At 39.2% G+C, this 23,973-nt stretch overlaps 1 protein-coding gene across 8 annotated transcripts in view; it reads right to left on the reverse strand.

The window, feature by feature from the left end:
• TRIM66 (tripartite motif containing 66) overlaps window positions 1-23,973 on the reverse strand; it is a 48,848-nt gene that overhangs the window by 15,683 nt on the left and 9,192 nt on the right. For 4 of the 8 annotated variants that reach the window (XM_035328849.1, XM_035328848.1, XM_035328846.1 and 1 more), the window contains 9 exons: window positions 20,957-21,060; window positions 17,371-17,518; window positions 15,786-15,918; window positions 14,190-14,306; window positions 13,465-13,579; window positions 12,463-12,609; window positions 12,204-12,321; window positions 9,955-10,844; window positions 8,989-9,150 (listed from right to left, as the gene is read on the reverse strand). In XM_035328849.1, the coding sequence (XP_035184740.1) occupies window positions 8,989-9,150; window positions 9,955-10,844; window positions 12,204-12,321; window positions 12,463-12,609; window positions 13,465-13,579; window positions 14,190-14,306; window positions 15,786-15,918; window positions 17,371-17,518; window positions 20,957-21,060 (1,934 nt within the window). Of the gene's footprint in view, window positions 1-8,988; window positions 9,151-9,954; window positions 10,845-12,203; window positions 12,322-12,462; window positions 12,610-13,464; window positions 13,580-14,189; window positions 14,307-15,785; window positions 15,919-17,370; window positions 17,519-20,956; window positions 21,061-22,307; window positions 22,435-23,042; window positions 23,335-23,973 lie in introns of those variants that run through there. The other 4 variants (XM_035328852.1, XM_035328853.1, XM_035328851.1 and 1 more) reach the window with 4 other exon arrangements.

Raw genomic sequence — 23,973 nt, forward strand, 5'->3', positions numbered from 1 at the left:
AGATCATTACACTCAGGATGAAGTTTTAGAAAAAAAATAAGATTCAGATCTGACATAAACAGATGAAACTATTGTTACTTTATGATGCTAAACACTTCAAGGTAGTGAGTCTGTTTCATTAAAACTGCAGACACTTGCCATTTAAATATCATAGTGTAACCCCAAAACCGTAGTCTATGTATTAAGAAGGAAAGGATGTACATGTCTAGCTTCAAAAGAAAGGGAGAAGCCTATTTACTAAAGACTCTGAAGTAATAGTTTTAGCAACATGCATTTGCTACTATCTCGTGACTTGTCACCATTAGAAATACAGAAACACTTATGCAAAACAAAGCAAATCCACCCATTTAAGTGATTTCCTTAAGCTCCCTTACAGCCAGGAACTTGTGACTGAACTAAAATCACATCTCTGCTAGCATCCATATGAAGCAAATATAAGCAGCCTTAAGAAGTACAGAGATCTGTGTCATTTCGATATGTAATTTTCCATTTACTTCATCATAGTTCATTGGTGTTTCATTACCCGTGGTAATTGACTGAATAAATCCTTTCCATTTGACTACAATACAGTAAGTAGTACTCATTATAATATAAATCAAGACAAAAAGAAATGTGTTGATTGCATCTGAATTAGAGTTTAATTTCATTGTACTGATTTCTCTGCTGGGGCCTGTGACTTAGAAGTGAATCTGAAACAGGACCCATTTTGTAGATTTAATTAATTTAATTCTCATCTGCCACTCCATTTCTGATTTTGATAACTTTGTCCATCCTAATCTGGCAGTGGTAAAAACAGTAGTCTAGGCTGAGCTGTCCAGTTGTGCCTGTGTAAATCCTACACAATGCCCAAGATCTCAGTCTCAGATCCCTCTGCACGCAATACGTATCACCCATGTGCTAAGAGAACATTCTGCCCACAGACTAACTTTTGTCTAAGGACACAATATAATTGCCTTTTCCTCCATTTGAAATGGATTCTGCAGCAGGAGCTTTGCCTCATCAGTGACCAGTGAGACCCAGCACCATATTCTATGAGACAAAATAGCCTGCATTTGAGATGAAGACATCAGCTCTTCTGCAGAGTTGGGGGTTTTTGTGCCACAGAGTGCTCTAGTAAGGCTTTTTTTTTTTTTTTTTTTTTTTTAAAGCAGTCCTGGAGGGTTCTTTCCACCCAGAAGGCACCCCAGATATTATTGGGTCTCTGCAGCCAGGGTATTAGACATTTTTCTCCTCATTTTGGGGGTTACTATCCCTGAATCTAAGCTTTCTGGGCTACAATAAGTTCTTGGAACCAGCTGGCAACTAGGCAAACATGTTCTTCCTACCTTACAATCGAGCTGAAAACTAGAGCACAGCAAATGAAGAAATGCATTGATGGAGGCACCATTTTCCTTACACCCCATCTGACAGAGCATTTCTAAGATCGCTTAGGTTTCAAACCAAAGGAATATATGTAGGTCAGAAAGGAATCCAGCCTCCATGGTCCCACATGCTAAAGATGACCACAAAGACCAGATATGGTCGTTTGCTGTCATGATTTGCTTGTGACAGGTTGAATTGATCTTACATCACTTACAGAAAATAAACAAGAAACAGAATTCCTACTTGAACTGAAGAGATAGGTGATCAGATCTCCCTTTTCCCCTTATTTCTAAGTCCATTGTGAGCATTAATTAGTTCCCTCTGAGGTAATTAAATATTTATTTAGTCAGGTTCTCAAAGGCGTGAAGCATCCACAAATTCTTGTCTGAGTCACTTGGAACTACCTAATGGTGTGCTCCGGTGGAAATGGGCGCGCTGTGGCACACACAGTAAGAACACCACAAAAGCTGTGCAGCAAGCTAACTGGAGACCTCGAGGCTACTTCTAATCACTGCACGTTTTCCTTTACTTGTATTACACAAGCGTGACGTCATCTATTATGCACTGAGGCCTCGTAGACCTGTCCACATGCAATTGCATACACCATGGGGGGAACTTTAGCCCTGCTACGACAACCGTAGGATCACTCTTGGCTCCCGAGAGCCAAGCTTACTTACTGGGGGCAGTCACTGAGTCTACTCTTACTGAAGGAAGAAAGAAATACATAGACTCTGTTATAACAAACATTTTTAGAAAGGTGAAAATCAATTGCATTTTATGGCTATATCTTTTTTACTCTTCTAGCTAGCATCAGTTTCTTAGGAGATTTTTTTTTTTTAGATTATATAAGCCAACATAAAACCTTACTCCTGTTAAAAAGAAAAAAGAATAATGAGGCCATCAAACTGCCATCTGTCTTTCCCTTGGGGCAAAAGTTAATTTTTTTTTTTTTTTTTTTTAAAACGATGAAGCAACATTATGATCTTTCAGTGCAAAATATTAAAACTCACAGTTAAGAACAGACACATTCCATTCTGATCCATGGAGCTGCTGTCAAGTGTGAAGTGAACAATGCACTGGGAACAAGGCTCATTAATAGCCTATTAATTCACTCCCTAAAATAATCATTTCTTTTGCCATTAGCAAAAATTTCTCTTTTCCCTTGACAGTTCAGCTAGTTTTTGCAGATGGGATGCCTTTAAAGAATTGATCTCTGTTTTATAAAAGCTCTACTGCTTTTACATTGCACCCTTTGAACAACAACAAGCATTAATTATGCTCTTGGGTAGAGGTGGCTTCAGCTGTAGGTTAATTTTGAAACTTTTGACATTTTAATGTACAGTCTGGCACATCCAACTATATCTGACATTAGAAATGGATTTCTCATTGTCTCATAATTAATTTTGGTCTGATGATCCCTCTAATATAATGGCAGCAGCATCACCACCCCAAAATGCCTTCTACCACAAATTCCATAGCTATGGTAGTGAAAGGTAAGAATAAAGAACATGCAAAGTGCCTCCAGAGAACAAGAAAAAAACATATTGTTCAGTTCAAATATTTCTTTGATCACTGTTGCATTTAAAAAGGTCCAGTGTAAACATGCAGCACTAATACAGAAGAATTCTGAGAAGCAAATACTTACCTTGAAACACTGGGATTAGGATTTGTTAGGATTGTTTTGGCAAAGTCTCAAGGCTGTTGACATTTAGTGTCACAGATAAAGAAAGCTAAAACTAGGAACCGCCAATTCTCTTTGCTATAAGAGAAATAACACGCTGCAAATGGTTGCAGAGTAATGAACGGCTGCTATTAAGTGGAGCAATCCCCCTGGCAGCTCATTATGCTAGGAGGTTAAACAAATGTACTACTCCAATCCAGTTGTTTAACTCACCACACACAGCAGCACTGATAACACAGTCTACACATGCTCCCGATTCATATTTCCCAATTTCAGAGTAGAATCCAAAGGATTTTCTTCCCATTTTTTATGAGAAAAAGAATCCAAAGCTTCCTTACATTTTTTCTGAATAAATTGGAGCTAGCTTAAAGTGGAAGGAGGGAGAGATTGTATGGAGCAAGCAGCGTCATGTTTTATTTATTCTTTTTTCCAGGTCAAAGCAAAAGATTTCGTTAAATTAACATTCTGGGAAATGTACCTAATTTTATTAAGCATGAACACATTTGCGCTGTAAGCATGAAATCAAAAAGGTCAAAAAATACTCTGATACTTTCGGAATTTGCAGGACTCTAAATCCGAGAGTCTGTTATCGTCCTTTCCTTCACCTAATAATCCCCCTAAAATTACTAATAATGGGAGGGAGAGGGGGTGTAAAAAAAAGCACAGCAACAACAAACTCACCTTACCCCCAAACTCACCTTACCCCCAAGTCCAAGGGGCAGGTATTAGATTATTATTACTTTCAATTCCTAAGTAATGACAGCACGTTGAAGGAAATCTAATAAAAATGAAAACCTGTACCTTGCTCCCCACGACTCCCCATCACAAGTTTTACATTGCTTTTGAAGGAAAAAGAACAACAACAACACAAGCATATTAGTTAAGCAGTTGCCACTAAGATGGAGGAGTTGTCCTTAATAAAGCTTAGGATAAACGTGTTCAGGCAAAACATCCACGAAGGCCACCTACAACAAATTAAGATTGATTGTTCTCTCTGAGAATCCTGTAGCCCTGGTGACATTGGCATAGCAAAGCCCAAGTAGTTCCCACACGTTTAGTCCCAGGGGGAGGCAGAGAGAGGTTCCACAGGGAACTGCAACTATGTTTGCTGTGCCACCTATGAAATGCCACCAGTGGAATAAAAGTCGCTCAGAATGCTCCCAATTGCTCCCATTTGAAGGCATGGAATATTTTCAAGGATTTCCCCATTTCAGGTACTTTACGGTGCTCAAGACAAACAGTGCTTGAGCTAAGATGCTGGGACTTACTGTCAATCACAATGAAATTGGCAAAAAGCAGCATTCAAGCACTAGATACGTTTCACTTGTGCTTGTATCTTGAATACTAATTCCGGTCGTCCTGTCTCAAAAGGGATATATCAAAAGAACAAAATATAGAAAAGAGGGCCAAAGATAAAAAGACCAAAGCACAGAATGGCTTCCACAAAACAAAGACACTGAAAAGACTAATAATCACTTTGCAGCTTCAGAAGGAAATGGCTGGGAGGCATCTGAGTAGATGCAGCTATTCAGTAATAATTTACAAATCCAGTGTATGGCATACCCCAATTTATTTTAAGCAGAAGGTGAAATGACAGCTCAAGGGGAGAAACTCTCAAAGGTTGCTGAGAAACATAAACCTTAGTTTGACGGATGCTGTCATGATTGCAGTGTCCAAAAGGGCAAAACCATGAGTGCCAAAGCCTGTTATGTTTTTAGGATGAGTAAATATGGTACAGAGTGTACCACAGCCCAGGGCCCAATCCAGCAGAAGGACAAGAATCCTCCCTCCCAGAAGTAAAAGCCCTGGTTCTAACTAAAGGGGATGCACTTGAAGTCTAAGGCGGAGAGAGATCCAGCTAGCTCTGCAACAACAACAAAGTCTGCTGCAGCAGTACTTCAGCCTTAAGTTATAATTTTGCTGTAGATACACAGTAATTATGTTTCCTCAAATGCTAGGTACAGCTTTTAGACCCCTTGCTCATCACATCCACAATGACAATTAGCTACAGATATGCAAAACAAGGACCACGTGCCATTTATTACTCCTGAAAACATAATTTGGCCAAAAACTATCTTATTATTCTTGCCGGTGCTTTAGAATAGATTCTCTCTTCAGTCCTGTGTGCAAATAACTCAACAGCATAGTACGTAAAAGCAACAGGTAGACCACATCACTGTAGAAGGTCGGCAACCCTCTCCACAAAATTGTTAAGCTGTTACTCATTCCTTCATACGGCAACATAGCAATTCAGTGACTTGCATAAAACCTGTTTGCCCAGAAGAAAAGAGAAATTTCACAAAAATTATCATGAGATTTGTCCTCTGTATTACTGGAGTGGCTGGGTTTTTGACTGGTACAGAGACAGAATGACCCCGTGATACAAAACAGGGGTTCCAGCAACACGAGTGAAGTATATTAACAGGAGAGTGTGAAGAGAAAAGTGTATTCATTTTGCACAGTCAGAAAACTTCCATTTCTAGTGTTGCATTCTTAAAAGGTGCTAATCAAACCCAAATTTATACTACATGCAGTACTCCAAATTTATATGAAACGCTCCATGGTATAAGCATAGAAACATTTATTCTGCACAAAAAGCTCAGTTCACAAAGAAAGAACAGTTAGAGGAATACACAGCAAGACAAAGGCTGACAAAATATCACCCTTAATGTTCCAATAACTGTGAAAGAAGCAAAACCAAGCATGCACGTAACTGGAGTTACGTGGTTAGAGACTGACTATACACGTGCGTACAGAGCAGGTGAGCACAGACAAGAATTAGTCCACACTTGAAGACAGCAGTAGCTTTGCTGTCAATGTCTCTGATAGACACTGACTAGGTATCCCTACTTTATACCATTAGAAAGCCAAAATTCTGTCTGTTCAGTAAAGCTGGATTTAATTTTTGTCCTGCCAGAGGCTGAAACATAAAACCTGAGGGTATTTTACAAGCGTATGAAGTGTTTCATCATTGCTTCTCTACTTTTATCAATTATCAGCTTTAACTGTGAGGGACAGAAAACAGTACTCATCGGAACAACTCTAACAGGCGTCTTTGAAATCAAAGGCGCTCAAGGCATACGAGTGCCTTGCACTGTGGTGTAACGGCTGCACTAGCACTTGTCTGGGATGATCTGAATAACGCACTTGTGGTTTCCCCATTTGAGTAATGTTGTGATCCCAAGCTATTAATAGCATCTGTTCTGTATCACTTCACACATAAACACGATCCCATATTCAGACAATTCAACTAGTTATCAGTCTGTAATACCAGATGTATGTTGTAAGCATGTGTCACAATTAAAACAGAGATGTTGATTTACAAAAGCAATCAAGCCTTTCACCTTTCCAAAATGAAGAAAATCACTGGACTAATGGAACCTTTTATTTTTTGACAGATCTTGGCAAATACATCACCGATCAGTTAATTCTGAATTTTGCTACATCCTGGTTCACGCCACTTTCTCTTTAATGAAAGAATCTCAGCAGCCAGGGAACTACCTGCTCCACTAGGAATGCTGCACACAATGAAGGGTGCCAGAGTTCGGCAAAACTGCAAAACGAAGCCAAGAAGTCCAACAACGATTATTCTCCAAAAGACAGAATGCAATTTTCCTCCTGATAGCAAAATGTTTCTTTAGCCATTTTCCCTACCATATTTTTCAAGTGTAGTGTTTTTGACTTCACATTCAGATTTCTCCATGTCCTCCAAGAACATGAGAGATGAAATGTTCTGAATACAGGCCATACTAAAATAAATGGATAGACACCTCTATGGATTTTTTTTTTTGTCTGAAGACAAGTGTGGAAACATTTAAATAGGTGAAACAGGGATGATAATAAATAGACATATTCCTTTGTTCTTAAATAAGAACGAATCTCCCATTCAAACTTAGCTTTATTCTGGTTATAGTTTGAACTATTCTAGTTTATTCTAGCAAAAGCAGTCAGATACCTTTAAACAGCATTCATGAAAGTTATTTCAAGTTTTCCTTATTGTTGTTTTCCTTCATGATTTCTAATCAGCCATTGCGAGAGCTGTCAGGATATTGTGACTTCACCCCAAACAGCTCATTATAAAAGATATATACAAATAAATATGGGGGTACTGAAGCTCTTGATCATCCTTATTTCTTGCAGATATTCCAAGAAACCAGTAAAAACTGTAGAGACCTGTGATTTCTGCACAAGAGCATGCACTTCTCAGTACCACTAGAAAAAAAGCCACTTTTTTTCTTCCTCTTGCTGCCTTCTCAACTTGTACAGGAAACAATAAGCTTTTCTTCCTTTTTTTATTTTTTTTTATTTTTAAGAACCTCCTTTTCCTATCAGACTACAATAGACTCTGTCTTGCACATGTGCTTCAATTTTCTTCCCCTTTTTCTGACTTTTTGCACTTCAGCTGTTGCAAGAAGCCTTCCTTTGCAGGTACAGAAGACATGGATTGCTTCTTCAACTTGCATGTAGAAAGAGCCTTTGAAAGGTAGTTGCTTAGCATTTCTATTTATTTTCACAAATAACTTTGGGGGGTGTGTCTGCATTACAAGAAAAATGTGCGTTCAGGTTCAGGGGGGGCTTCCTTACACCTTAAACATCTCATATTTTCAGTCATTTCCTAAGGTAAAGGTAAGCCTTTCACAGAAAGTTTGCATAGCTTTCCTCAGTCCTGTGCTCTGTCTTCCGAGGTTGAGAGAGAGCTGCTTCCACATGTGAAAGTTCAGAGCCAAAGACCATCATATCGTAATGTTGTGATCCCACCAGCCTGATCCAGTACTGGCATCACATCTACAGGATTAAGTTAGCAATTGCAGATTTCATTGTGGCTTCCAAATTTGATTTATGTGCTGCTTCCATGCCTTCAGTAATCATTACCTTTCTGTCTCTACAATTCCCAGAAGGATCTCCCGCAATGTTGCATCATTAATATGTTGGATCAACAAAGCTACACACAAAAGCAGTATAAAGTAACTTCTTTCTTTGGGTTAGGAAGGAAAGACAAGTTCTTCCACAATATTCCACGCATCAATTCCAAGAAAAAATAGTCATGAAAGACTTCTACATGGTACAGAACACACACAGAAGGACGAAACAGTTTTGAGCCATCAGAATACATTTGGGATATTTTAAACAAGGTAAAAAGGGAGTTTTTGCCTGCCACAAATGCACAGGTGGCACCCAGAGCCAGCAAGGATCTAGTGATAAAGATGAGTTTTGTTTTTGCTGATTTTTTCAATAGTTGGGGATTACCAGTGAGCGGAAGGGTCAGTAGTATGTGCTAAAATATTCTAGAGATATAGAAATTTATGATTTTTCTTCTTATGCACCAGCAAAGAGGGTATAACAAATCATATCCCTTTCAAAACCACATTTTCAATAACAGTCGGTGTTGTTATTTCCTTGCAAGTATTTTGAAGAATGCTTTTCAGGACTTCATTAGAATCCCTGACTCCTTTTTCAAATTCAAGTGCTCCTAGCGTGGCAGTAGCAGTTCCTGATAGTTACATCCATAGAGATAGGAACAGGACAGAATTTACACAGTGAAGAAATATTCTATTTATTCACCATTTCATGTTTACCTGTCATGCCAGTCATATCTAAACACCACGAGCTTATAGAATCATAGAATCATTAAGGTTGGAAAAGACCTCCAAGATCATCTGGTCCAACCATCACCCTACTACCAATGTCAGCCACTAAACCACGTTATAGAAGAGCTGTTGATCTGCCAACTGCGTACATACGGTACGGTGTATAGACACGTTACTGGGGAATGCACACTAGGTTAGGCTATGACTGTCTTCTAAGATTTACAAGCTATTTTGTCAACTTTTCATGTATCTTATTTTTTCACCTTAATCGCAAATTCTAATGCCATATTATACTCAATATTATGAAAACGTGCTTTCCCTTCCAAACATTTATTTTTTAAAAAAAGTTCTTTATACCTTTCTCACTGGGTTATAAGCTGATTGTTGCAATGTTGATTCAGGGGAGTGACTGCTGGCACTGGCTTCTTCATCTAATGACTGTGACAGGGGGGGAATATCACTTCTGTCAAGAGGAACTACAGGCTTCTGGACATCAAGTTCAGTGGAACTCTCACTGACCTACAAATCAAGATTAAGAATTAGTGTTTTCAAAATCTCAGTTTTTTTTTTTTTTTTAAAAAGTAGCAAATTCACATCAACTCAGCATACACAATAAGAAAAGTCTGGAAGAACTCTAAAGCAAAGATGTTAAAAGTAAATCCAGCTAGAGAGACAAATGAAAAGAGAGAGATTTATCTATCTCAAACATTCATGGAAAAATATCAATAAAGCTACTGAAATGTACAGCTATCCCCAAAACCTGCTGTTTGCTCCTAAATCTAAGCCACTGAGAGTCATTCAGGGTGGGAACTCCACAGAGCTTACAGAATGGGAAATCTCAACCACCTTCCCAAGGCAATTCTGTTTTGAATGAGTCTTAAAGCCACCTTATTGTGCCACCTTATCTTCCTTACAGAGTTCGTATGCCCACCACCAAGCAATTGTCCCTTTTGCAAAGGCAGAAACTCTGGAGTGGGATTCAGAAACCAGGTTTTATTCCTTCTTTGCTATAAAAGTAAAGTCAGTTATCAATTTTTCTGTCCTTCAGTTACCTACCCACAAAGGGGGAATGATGATGCTTTTATTCTCCCACCTGCTGCTTGCCCTGTCTATTTACAGATTCAGATACTTGGGATCCAGGTTGTTTAAGCAGCACTTTTCAGGAAATTTTGGACAGATCTCTATGAGACATGAAACTCCTGCTGATTACTAACGTAGACAAAAAGACAACAAAGTTCAATCTACTTGAAATCTCAAAGGTGTCCCCCATTTCTGAGCTTACGTTGACTAAAAGAAATAGGAAAGAACTTTTAGAGAACTTACTGGAGATTCATCTTGGATTTGCTGCTGAACCGGGGCTGGCTGCCTCACTATGTAATTGATCTGACCAACTATGGTCTGTTGAACATGCTGAGCTGGCTTGGTTTGGTTCAGCTGCAAGCTGGACTGTCCTTGGGCCTGGAGAAGAAGCTCCAGATCCTTTTTCATCTCCTCCAGTTCAAACTGGTGGTGCATTATGTCCAGGCTCTGCTGGATGACTTGTTTGTGGGTGTTCTCGTTCTGACCTGACAGTGGTGATGCTGGAGGCAGCTGCTGCTGTTGTGGTGGCTGCTGCAAGTGGTTAGACTTTATCTTCTGAAGATGGCCAAGCTGCACTTGCACAGTTGATGTTTGCAAAGCAGTCTCTGTGCGGAATGACTGTGGATGGCTTGTGTGAACTTGCTGAGCTTCATGTGATACAACAGCATAACCCAGAGGTGCAGTCTGCTGCAGCTGCTGGGGTGGTAAATGCTTTCCCATCTTCCCTGATGTATTCTCTGACTCTGATCGTGACTGTTGCTCCAGCCCAGACTGCGTTAATTTCAGAGGCGGGGGAACATCCCTTTGCTCTTTGTCACGTTGCTGCATGCTATACTGCAGAGGAAACTGCTGCTGATGCAGTTCAGGATGTTGTCGAAAATTTTGATGGCGGTTTATGTTTTGGTGAGAAGGCTGAGCTTTGTTTGGATGAGGTACACTGCGGCAATGCGAGCAACACACGGGCGTAGGACACTGAACTGCAGGTGGAAACTGATGTGGCTGGCTATTCACAGGCTCCAGCTGTGATGCTGGGGAATAGTGTCCGTGATACAAGGATGTCTGTAATCCTTGCACATTTCCATAGAGTAGCACATCTGAATGAGAAATGTGTCCACCTTCCATAGTGAAACTTCCTGGAAAACAAAACAAAACAGTAAACTTGCTCACTCCTAAGATCTTCACAAATATTTACAATAAAAATTGTAAATGACTGCCATTCGCTGTTCTTCAAATATAAAAGGGCTCATATCCTATTCAAGCAGTCCTTCAATATACCTCCAACACAAATTTTTCAAGATTTTTCAGTGATTTTAAATAACACTAAACTCCCTCTAATGTCCATGGAACTCAGGATTGAAATACCAGCAAATGCTTTGAAGAATTACCCTCAACTTACATTATTTTAACTGATGAATACGGCTTATACTTTCATTTTTTACTAAACTCTGAGCACATTTTCTCATCCACAAGCACAGGTACAGAAGACTTCTTTCAGGGTGAAAGTGAGCAAAATAAAAGAGATTGATGTTATATACAAGAGAATCATAAAAGCTAGAAATAGAAATGACCTATGAACTAATCTCATCCACGCTTTTAGCCAAGAGAAGATTATTCCCTGCAATACCTTTGCTATTGTTTTACCCCTTTTAGTTTTAAATAACTTAAAATGGGATGAGAACCAGCCCTTTATAACATTGATCTACCCACCAGACTGAATTTACTGTAAAAACTCGCAGCAGCTGGAAAATTTATAGTTGCTGGGAAACAAGCCGAAAGTATGTGCATTCGTTATATAAATAATATTGACAATACTACACAGAAAAAGGCTTAAAGCCATCTTTGTGGCCATTAATTGTAAGCACCTTCAGCACTGTTCAGGTCCCAGGGCCACTGAGATACTAAACGAGTAACTGTTAGTATTGCACTCTGAGGAGATAAGCATAGCTGAGACCAGCTGTCCCTGGGTAAGGCAGAGGAAATAGCACAAGGCTCACTGCAGGTAATCCATCTCACTCAGGATACTCCTAACGGGACTGCCAGAGTCACAGTGTTGCAGTTGGACACTTACTGCTTCCTGGGACAAAACTGCATTCAAATACATTAGGCAAAGTCAAGGCTGTTTAGTAGACAGTGATGCTATATTTGAAGTAATTGTAGTTAAAAGTTTATCCACTTAGCCCTGTACAGGGTTTTGATTAAACTAGTAGTTGTGTCCTTACGTTGTGATTTTCTAATATTATCAAAGATTATATTTACATATAACACTTATAGGCAATTTTTATAGGGTAATATTTATATATAATGATGTCTTTTAGTAGGGGAAAAGCATAAAAGTTTTCAGCCACAATAGCATTACTTTAGGGCTGTGACAGGAAAACCAAAACTAGAATTCAAATTAGAAGAGCGCACTTCAGGGAAAGTACCATACTGTCTATGTACATCTTGTATAACTTCGGGCACTTGCGTAATAAAGAACACTAGATTTTTCTTACCAAAACTGGACAGCTGTTTAGTCCAGTAGGATGGATCCCAAGTAAATCTGATCTTCAGTGGAGGTCCTATGTCTGTGTTACAGTTTGTCTCTAACAAGCGCTGGATCTGAAATACAATCTGGTGACATATCAAAGGATTATGATTTCATTAACAGTTATAAGATCATAAAAAGTGTTTTATTTAAGAATCATTAAATCCTTAAAACAGTTCTCACATGTACTGCGCAATTTCGCTTTACTGAGAAAGTATTTCTCTTACCAGTTCTTTACTGAAGAGAAACGGGATGCTGTTTTTACTGCACACTGCCCAACTGATGAAGTTCTGCACATGTTCAACCTGTCTGCTTAAAACCACAACACCTTGCAGTTGCTGCTCCAATTTCTGCTTCCTTTCACTTGTGATTTTCTGTTAATAGTGTGGAATAGGTAGGAGACAGTTGTCATCCTTCAGACACACATAATGCATACAATCATTGGAATTGTGTTACACATAGACACTTATTTATAGTCTCTTTAAAGCACCAATCAGAGAGAGAAAGCAAATCCTGTTCAACAGATCTATCCAACTCAAGACGAACAATGACTTCTTCAGGAATAAATTACAGCATTCTGGCCATGGTTTAGCAGAATAATGTAACACAGGAAAGGTGTAAACGTTTGATCAGATTTGAACCTGGACCTCTTTCTTGTCTATTACAATGCACAAGAGAGGAGACCAAAGGAAGAATGTCAGCAAAAGGGAAACACATGGTGTTTCCTCAGAATGGTGTTCCAGTCTCCAGCAATTCATGATTTAGGGACCACAAAGGCAGAAGTTATATCATCCTCCTCAGGATATTTTTCTATCACATATTCTTCGACTGGACATGCAAAAACTGAAGAGTCAAAACTGCAGGCTGTTTTACAGAAAGTAGACCAGAAGATCATTTTCAAAACATATTAAATGTGATACTAGAGATCTTTCACAAATTAAACATTAAAATCAAAAGCTGGCTTATTTTGTAATTACTCAAAATGTGCACATACATTCTCTTCAACTGTATTAGAAAATGTGGATAACACGATAAGCAAACATTTTGCCACTTCATCATTAATCTTTGTCAACCATTGATTTCAAATAAAATCCTGCAATAAAAAGAATATTTGAAAATATAAGCAAAGGGACAATAACATTCACAATCTATATCCTTCCATTGGCACTGGGATTTAATTTTAATTTAGTTTAATTTCCCAAGGTATAAAAGAAACTAGCCTTACTTACTTCAAATTGTTCAAGAAGGATGTTTGTTCTTTTATTGATTTCATTTATCAAAACCATCTTGGCCATTTTGATTTGATTTTCTACTTTTTTGTATAAGTGTTTTACTTCAAGCAACCTATAAGGAAGGGAGACATATCCCCGGATGAGCCAACTGCTATGCCATTTATTCAGTGCTTGGTAGTTATTTGTTACATAATATTGACAAAGAACTCCAGTGAAAGTTGTACCATTTCCTTTAAGTTCTCCCACACTTTTCTTCAAACGTGATAATGCTGATTTGGGTCACCACAATGTAAGACAGACATAATACTACTAGAGAGCGCCCAAAGGAAGGCTACAAAGATAGTGAAATGTCTAGAGGGGAAGACATATGAGGAGCGGCTGATGTCCTTTGGTTTGTTCAGCCCAAAGCAGAGCATGCCGAGGGGAGGCCTCATGGCAGCCTGCAGCTCCCTCATGAACGGAGAGGAGGGGCAGGCGCTGAGCTCTGCTCTGGGGACAGAGACAGAGCCCAAGGGAACGACATGGAGCTGGGACAGGGGAGGATCAGGCTGGGTGTTAGGGAAAGGTTCTGCACCCAGAGGGTGGTCGGGCACTGGAATATTCTTATTTCCTACCCTCCAAGAAAAAAATATATAGCATCAGCTTTTATCTCTAGTAAACTCTAGGAAAAATAACACCGTTACTCATCATTCACTTTCATGAGAAAAATACACAACAATTACCTGTCTTCAATCTGTTTAGCTGAAACCTGAATTCCATTTTTTTTCTCTTCCACTTTAGCTATGACGTTTTCCAGGATAGCTCTCTGATTTTGCAAAGCTTCATCAAGATGTCTGAACCTGCAAAAGTAGGGGAAGTTTTCACACCAAGTTCTTTTCTGCTGATAAGAAACTATTGAGAAGCTAGATCTTGACTTGTTTTTTCTTTTATAGGTTCAAACAAAGCATTGTTTACATTTGCTGCTATTATAAAAGTTAGAGAGGAACTGCTGGAACTAGTGTCACTACAGTGGCATTGCACCACTAAGCAAAACCGTCCACTGCTAGATTTCAGCTGCTGCTCCATTAATTCCCTTGGGTAGAGTTTGTTTCTCTGCAGCCAGACTCCACTAAGGACTTGGCCAGATGTGCATCTCCAAAGGATCCAATTCTGCCTTATCTGCAAAGCCTCCATCACATGGTGAGAGGAAACGAAACAGTCCTAACTCCTGGACTTGTTACTGGACACAGCTCATACATGGCCTAAACATAGATCTTAGCTCTTTTTTTTCCTGGTAGAATAGTTCAAGTACAAAGGCATATAGCTACTCAAGAAATAGAAGTCACTGTAAATATCTGGTGGATTACCAGAAAGCCTAGGTTTAAATATTTTAATATTTGTGCTTAAAAACTTTCTTTGACAGCCTGAAAATTGATTATTTACATTACGGAAGGTTCGCAGTCCATGCTGATTAAGGAGTGGACAATACACGACTTGTTCAAAGGGGGCTTAGCTGGACCTGAGCTTCCAAACAGGTACACTGAATACTCAAACGGGGTCATCCTTTATTTATCTGTGCCTACTGCTCACTACCCAACAGCTTTGCCTATAGTACACTTATGGTAGGAACTGAGCCCTGTAACCCAGACAATTCATTTTTAACAGTCACAGGTATGGCCTTTCTCAAATTTCTCTTGCCTTCTTCCAAAAATATTTCCTGTGGATCGACTTTGCACTCCTGTGTTTGAAAGCAGAAGCTATATGCCTGAAGCAGAAGAAATTGGTGTGTTCAAGTCAGTTAAGGGATCGTGTCAGTCTGGACATGATACCCTGTTTCTTTCCTACTACAAATGCTGTGACAGCTATCCCAAACTTTATCGCCCTTCAAAGGGGCAGGCACATCCCACAAAAGGTCTGTCACAGTGTATAGGTAATTCCTTACACGGCTCACACACATCTGCTAGCAAACAGCCAGCTAAACTACAGTCATGATGTCTTGGATAAAGACTATCAGACATAGTTGGATTATGCCGAGTTCAACTTGCAACTAGTTTCTCATAATTGTACTCAAAAGATACACGCATACACCGTATCTGGCAGATGATACGGTTGGGAAGGTACACACTGCTGAGCCCAGTGTAGCATTCTGTAGGGGCAGTAACCCATGTGGTACGCTGCTTGGGCATAAGACAACTGAACTGAGTTTGCTGAGGCTTTGAAGCTGGAACTGTGTTTGCAATTTCAGCTGCCAAGAAATGCAGATGGAACAGTCTTAAATCTATACTCACTGTTTTTCTATAGGATTATGAAAAAGACATTAAGCAATCAATATCTGGTACCTGTGTTCCTTATGCTCTGTCAGAAGGCAGCTGTGGCATGTAAGGATATCACAGGTCTCACAGAACAACTTGAGTGGCTCTTGGGCATGCATTGGACAAAATAAGGAAAATTCACTTGCCTCATCTTCAGTTGCTGAGAAACATAAAACAATGGCATCATTGACAAGAACTGACATTAAGAGTCACTTGCCATACTCACATAATTTTATTGAAAACCTTGGTGTTATCTCTAAAGACTCTGATCCTGGAACAATCTGATTATATGAAGCAGGGTTTTTTGTTTATAAAGGGACAAGGAGAAAAAAGTACATGATTGCATCCTCAAAGTTTCCTTGCTAAGGCAATATCCTTTTGACCAACACATGAGAAATTAAACAAAGCATTCATCTTTAGAAAATATTTTTATACAAACTGCAGATGAAATAAAAATATTACTTTTTTTTTTTTTTGCTAATATAAAACAAGAAAAAAAGGTTCACTTTCCCTACACCAAAGCCATTTTACTTATCTAAGTGTAGAAAAACAAAAAGAAGGGGGAGGGGTCTCTTTTCCTAGGAACAGACAACTTGACCACAACTATCCAAGTCAGTTTCTTGAGAAGAACCTCACCTGAAGCACAAGGAAACATCATTTGAGTCATCGTTTTCTACAGCCTATATTTTCTTTATCTAGGGTGGGTAAAAAAAAAAAAATCTCTCTTGAATAATAAACATAGTTTTAAATCTCTCTTACTCTAACCAGTTGGTACCAACTGTGGAAGTGTAACCTCATCAGAATGAAGGATAAGCTTCTATCCTACAGTCAGAATAATACATTAGAAGCAGTAGGCTCCACCTGTGTTTATTCCTTGTTCTATCCTCCTTCTTCTAAAGGAGGAAGGCAGGGCAACACAAAACTCCATATGAGAGCGAAGTGTAAACTTGAATCATTTTATAAAAGTGCAACTCTCTTGTTTTAGGCTACAAATTGCTTACTTAAGCTTAGGTTAGCATACTCCTCAGTGTTTACATAAAGTAAATAATGAGCAGTAATAGGAGATGATGACCCTTCTCTATGGATCATTACTATATAGGGATGAAACATTTTTTCCAGTGGGTTTCATTTATGCTTGCTAATGGCAATACACCGATCACACACAGGAAAGATGTTCTTCACTCCATGCTCGTGAAAGGAACATCTTATAGAGGTCACAGCCTTTTGCTGTCTGACTTCCCCTCCTACACCTTTATGGCAGTTTCCTGATGGGAGCAGAAATACCAGAAGGGCAAGGACAACTGGCCTTGCAGCCTACCAAACCATAGCCCATCACTCCACAGATGGAAAAGGTACATGGAACAGACTGTCTCTGTGAGAACCAAGTATCCAGAATTTCTCAAATAACATGGATTACTGATTGTGGCAAAGGCAAGTTCAGACACCAAAAGTGACAGAGAATCCCATAATCCCTCATTTAGATGTATGTACACTTTAAAGTCACACTCAGACAGGACATGATGTCTCTAGCACAGAACCTGTGCGTGCTCCATTCTCAGCTGAATAACTGATATGAGAACAAACCTAAACATTCAAAGTGTATCTTCAGTACCTGTGCAGCCCTTCAGGGATACAGACAGGAAGCGGTCTCCAGTTTCATTGCCATGTCTGTGTTCCTCTGTACATGTGCTGCACAACCACTTATTGCAGCTTGTGCAGAGACTGTGAGCAGGCCTCTTCTCTTTACACATGGAGCAGCTCTAAGAACAAAAAGCACAATTACATACAGGGATAACAAATTAGACTGTACAAACTATCTTTAACAAACTATGATTCGGATTGGTAAGCTTAGTATTTTGCTTTGTTAGATTAGAGCAATTCAAGTGATTTTAGGAGCTCAGTTGTTGTTGTAAAAGGACCCAGAGTAAAATTACAATTCAAATCTCTTAAACCATACTGTCTTTCTGTGCTCTAGCACAATAGTTATTTGTAGGTGTGAAAACCTACAAAATCTATAGGCTATGGTATACACAGTACAGGAACACCCATATACTCCTAATAAAAAAACCTTATTTCCTATACTCTAAAGAGATGACCAAAACCAAGCTCAATTCATATATTGATATCAACTATAATGAACTGGAAACATCAGACAGACATGGGAACATCAGATAAACTGGAATTTGTAACTATCATCTCTATCAATTCAACAGTTTAGGCAATGTCCTTTCTTATAGGCCATGTTGTCTGGAACCGTCACTAAAGGTGAAATGAATGAAGCGGCATGTAAGTGAAGAGAGTGATCTGATTCCTTTGTTATCCAGAATGACCTCAGGAGTTATTTCAAGGTGCCTATAATTATACTTCTCTTAAAAAGGATTTGCATGAGGCATAGAATACCTCATTGAAATCTCCTAACACTAATGTTTCTAACATACTGTAGCCATGAATAGGTACTAATGGGCAGAGTGAAAATAATTATATAATTTTACCATATGCAAACCATAAAAACTTTACCACCAGTTTAGCAAACTCAAACGTTTCCTACACAGTTAGAAAATATTTACTGTAGTTATGCATAGTTCTTGAATATTACTGCTGTTGTCACAGCTACACAAGCAGCTAATAATAGACGGCAAAGTGACTTCCCTATGGTGTGCTTTCTTTCTGTTGTGCATCAGCTAATCTTCAATGTGGTTTTGTTACAATTGCATCCCCACTACTCTGATGGGAAACACAAAGACAAGTATTTGGATGTATTCAGCATGTAGGCCCTGATGCAAGTCTTGGTGAGTTTAAAAGTCAAGTTTCTCTTTGCTGTGTCCCAGATCATGACCTTAGAAACCCTGAGGGAAGAATAATTACAGTTCTTGCTTTGCTGGTCTTCTTAGTGTTAAATCACAGCTTTAATACTAAGTAGAATATCCATATCCAGCTCACTTCTGAGACTCATGTTTGGCTCAAAGTTTTTACTTCAGCACAAGAAGAAAACTTTTTATTCCTGTTCATTTAAGTTTTACCATTCTCTTCAGTGGGGCTGGAATTTACCACCTGATCTCTTATAACCTCATTGTTAAGAGTTTCTAAGTATTTCCCGTCTCTTTCAAAGAGATTTCTCTCTGACAGTAAGATGACAAAAGCAAATATTTAAATGTGTTAGGTTGTCTAGGCAGGAAACTATTCGTGTAAGCCATTACACAGTTTTAGCCATTTGCTTCTCAAAAATGTTTTCCAAAATGTATGTGTAACACTTTAAAACAAAAAGCCTAATATAACTTATATAACCAAAATGGAAAACGTATCCTGGGAAGCAAAACCTCTTATAAAAAGAAGTGGCTAAGTTAAAACGTACTCACGAACCACCTGCTTGGGAAACAGGTCACAAGTTCAGAGGTGCTCTGCCTTCTCAGTAGTAACCAAAACTGCCTAATCACAGGTTTACCCGCAACCCTTTGGCTGTCAGACAGTCAGACTAGAGCTTATGTTAGCGTTATTTTTAAGCTGCAGAGCACAGAGTGCTCCCAGAGTTAGGTTATTTATGATGTAAAAACAGCCTTTTGAGCAAGAGATTCTGAAGTGAATGTTTTGAAATTTCTGCAGCTTGTATATAGTACTTTCTATTGTTTATGCTTCACTATCTCACACATTGAAAAACATCTGGTTTCCAAACACTTTGTTACGAGTTTTGACAGATTCCCATTTGAAAACATTAGGTGAGTTAAGAAAATGATGGCTGTTCGGCTGTGCTTCAATTGCATGAGTTGGTACTTCTCTCTTTGATATCATTCATAGCTTTGGTTTTGAGGGAAGAGTAGTTAAAAGACAGTAAGCAAGGCTTACTCTTACATGACTGTCAATAAAAAGGAAGCAAGCCCAAAACTATTAGAATGGTTCTCAAGTCCCTCTAGGGTACTCCTGTGCTCCAGTGAAGATTCTGCTTTACTGAACTCCTCTTAGGACTCCTAAGGGGTTACACAAAAGAAAAAGTTTCTTTTCAAGAAGGTCTAAAAAAGAATCTATTGCTGTTGAAGATATTAGATATCCTCATTTGATTTTGTTTCTACACCAACTCTCATTGAAAGGTAAATGAAGTGAGTCATGATAATTAAGAAATCCCAACACATACATAACAACGGCAGTTCAGAGGAGTGGAAAGATACAGCTTCCGTCCTACATTATAGCAAAAGTGTTCCCCTCTACCCAGTGGTTCTGATACTGAATACCTAATGCAGCTATCCAGTTTCCTTAGGAATCAACAAAAGCACAGAAGAGGCAGAGGTCCAGGATCTGGTTCAAAAGGTGAAGTCCAACATCCCTGCTTCTTGGGTACCAGTCCTTTGTTTTGGATCACGCTTTGGCTAAAGCAGTCAGCAGATTACAGATTAGTTTGGACAAGTTTCCCGCTGTTCCAACTCCCAGATACAGGTAATACTACCACATTCTGAAATTTCTCTTACTCGTGCAAATAATATAATACTGTGCTGCAATAGATGGATCAGAGATGCACACCTTCCTCTCCCTTTCTCCTGGCATCACAAAAAAGCAGCGAGTAAAATACTGTGAGAATAGACCTGCTTGTCATCTGGGTATTTTACACAAGTGAAATCCATCTATGTACAGTGTCAATACACGGCCAAGATAGTAATCGTAGCTTCCCAGTCATCTTTTGCATCCATTCCCCAATGAGAAACTGAAATGTGATGTGACCTTTTATTTTTTTTAATCGTTAAAACAGACAATCAGGAAATGATAATCCTGCATAGGACCTAAAGGGTAATCTTGGTGTAACCATTAAGCCAATAGTCTTCGTTTCTGTTTGTGTAGAGAGCAGAAACAGGATGATGAGAAATCCAAGAGATCCATTATCTTCTAGATAACGTATAAACAATATAGAAACAATAATTATAATATATAAGCAATAATTATAACAATATAAACAATAAAAAATGTGTCACAGATCCAATTCTACATCACTAGTATCAATAAGTAAGTACAGAGTCAAAAGCATTCTTTGAATAAAGTTAGAAGAGTAATATGAAGGCAGCATGCCCATCCCTCGCAGTGATGCGATTAAAGTGCTGCATAAGCAAAGCCTTAGAGTCTGTTGTTTAATACGATTTGTTCTGCTCATCAAACAGTGTCAGGCTGGTAGTGTTTTAACAACTCCCAAAGCACCCTACCTAGTGGTTTTCACTTACCTTTGCCATAGTTGAATTATCAGTGTGAAAGTCCTCGAGAAAGAAATTTTCAACTACATCTCTTGCAAAGCAGGTCTGTTTACAAACAGGGCAGGAAAAGATACCTGCATTTAAAATAAATAAATAAATTAAACAACGCACAGCAGCCATGTGAACCAGGAAATGATATAAACCACACTTAAGTTTTGCTGGCTTTTTTTTTTTTTTTTTTAAAATCAAACCAACACTTAGTTCCAGGAAACTAGAGGCATTCTTCAAGCCTTAAATACTTGTGGCTAGATCTAGTTCAATACATACGGAAGAAAAACAAGGCAACAAAATCCCTAGAAATACACCATGGTTCAGCTGATTTATCTCAGCATTTATCAAGGATATCCACATGTCCAAATTCCCACGAATTCATCAGGGCTTGAAGCTTTGATAAAAGCTGAGCTGCACCTTAAGCTGTATACTCTTGTTACAGAGTCTTGCTACTTGTGCTTTTGGATACTAGCTACAGTCCTTCTAGATCAGCTTTGCACTATCAGAGGTATACCAAAGCAAAAAATACACATTGCCTAATACGAGCTTTACAGCACAGTATGCTTTCCAAATGAAGTCACAGAGAGGAGTAAAAAGTTGTTACAGAAGTAAAAAGTCAACATAAAAGTTCGAAGTTGTATAAGTAAAAGTCAGAATTGCAAAACATCCACTACAACAAGTCCACGGGTGACACAAAGCGATCAGGCTGTGTTCCACTGACACCCCTGAAGCCAAGCAAAGCAAAGTGAGCAGCATAAGCAGCAAAATCTGGCTCCACCTTCATTAGGTACGGTGCCACTGGGCTGAGAACTAACAGCACCATTCAAGAAGTTGTCCATAACTGTATAACTGCATTTTTGTGTCTCTGCTATTTCCTTCCTAGACTTCTGGGGCTAGAATTCATTCTGCTAGACGATCTAGTGCTTTTTTGAAAAGGGATGTGCATGTCTCTGACCACATCTCTGTAAACTACTGTAGATGTGAATCCAAACCTTTAGAGGTGGCGGTGTCAGTCTATTTTTACCTTATCGAGTCTTTTTTATATCTGAGTCTTTCCATTTTGTTGAGAACAGAATGTTAATGCTACTCTCACTTCTCAAGTGATCCATTTATGATAACTAATGGAAATATTTTCCATGACTAAAGGATGCAAACTCACTTAAAGCAAGTTTTTAACAGCAAGATCAATTACAACTTTTTACTGGACTGACACCGTTCAATGCGCTCTCCCCTTAACTAACATTATTTTTAAATAAGGAAGGTGACTTGGAGATAAAATAAATCTTAAGTCTATTACTCCTCACATTAGAAGGTTATCAGAGACACTCACGTTTTCCAGCTTGGTGTTACCTGCCTTTGCAATACAGTTCCCACAGTCCCTGACCAGAAGCGCAGTTCTAACCCTTACCTCCTACCATTTTCAGGTCTCCTTTTATTTTTAACAAATTGCAGAGACACATAAAGCCCAAACCCTTCCTACATGACCACTTCTGACAAAAGCACTATACAGTCAGATGCCTCAATAAGTTCATTTTCTTTCATAAAAGCTTTGGAAAAAAGCTTTGCATTGTTGCATCTCCTTTGAAAGGGGACATCTGAGATAGAATTGCTTCCACGGGGCTTAGGCCTTTTTAAGCCCTATTGTTGTAATGAAAGCAGAAGGTATATTGTTGACTATTTTCCAAGGCTGCATTTACAACAGAACTGCGATTTGGCGACTCACGGGGCAGACTAAGGTCTACCTCGCCCTTGTTTACTTGCATTTCATACAACACTGGTGTTCACGCAGATGTGCGAGAAGCAGGCAGTTCCCACAGGTGGCTGTGCTACTCAGCTACAAGTCACCCCTGGGGAAAAGGGCAACGCGAGCAACAGCCAGTGCTTCGCTCATCTCCTGGGTAGGTAACCTGAGACCTGTTTAAGGGTGTTCTGGTGACAGGAGTTACAAAGAGGCTAAAAAATTCATTTGATGAAGATGCCCACGAGAGCAAAAAGCTTTAGAAGGCTCTAACTTCCTTCCCTTTGCATCCTTAATATTAGGAGTGCAGCTAAAAGGGTATCTTACCTACAATATATGTAGCTAATCACCTTCATATGTTACACCCTAGGATAATGAGATGCTTTTATATTAGTCGCACTGTAACCTCCCTCTGCTTCCCCGAATTACGGTTCTGTGTCTTTTACGCATTCCATTAACAGCTCGGTTCTCTAGAGAAATGTAACCACGGTAGGAGCACTGCAGTACTTAAGACAAGATGTGTTACACAGACAGTGCCCTCCTACTCCTTGCAAACGGAGCGTACCAGAAGTGTGAGTGAATTGCAGTGCTAATTCCTAGAAGGTGAAACCGTTTTCAGGTTTCTATGTGAGCACCTTACAAAGCAACTCAGTTGTAACAGCAGCAGCAGGAATCCGTGGATACATTTTGATTGATAATCTAGGTAGCAAAAATCCTACTTTACAGGCAGTCTCTCAAGTAAGCCTCATAGGACATGCTCTAATTCTTGGTGCAGTGATAGGAAACCATCTACTGACTTTACAGGGAATGGCCTCTAGCCCTTTGAGACCTTGAACCAGCGTCTTACTCCCCTAACAGCACTGCCCAAGCAGTGCCAGTCCTTGATCTGGCTCATACAAAGAGAAAACCTCCATACTGAGACTACACCATATGCCACAGATGGACTGAAGAGGAAATTATCAACAGGTTACTCCATGAAGCAGGAAATTCACGGCTGTCACAGTTACTCCTTCACTGACACACCATACAGGTGGCCACAGTCTTACGCAAAACATTTCTAGGAATTGCTCACTGCGAAACAAAAGCGGTGCTCGGGACTTTGCCACAGGAAGGACAGCTTCCATGAATCCTCCGCACAAAGTTAAAAAAGTTAATATGAAGGTACGTATTTTATTACATTCCAAGCCTATCCAGTTAGTGCAGAATGTTAAATCAAATTATACCAGTTGAATGATATTTAATGTAATGCTCACAGCCT

Source organism: Oxyura jamaicensis, chromosome 5 (genome assembly GCF_011077185.1).
Source record: "Oxyura jamaicensis isolate SHBP4307 breed ruddy duck chromosome 5, BPBGC_Ojam_1.0, whole genome shotgun sequence".
Taxonomy (NCBI): domain Eukaryota; kingdom Metazoa; phylum Chordata; class Aves; order Anseriformes; family Anatidae; genus Oxyura; species Oxyura jamaicensis.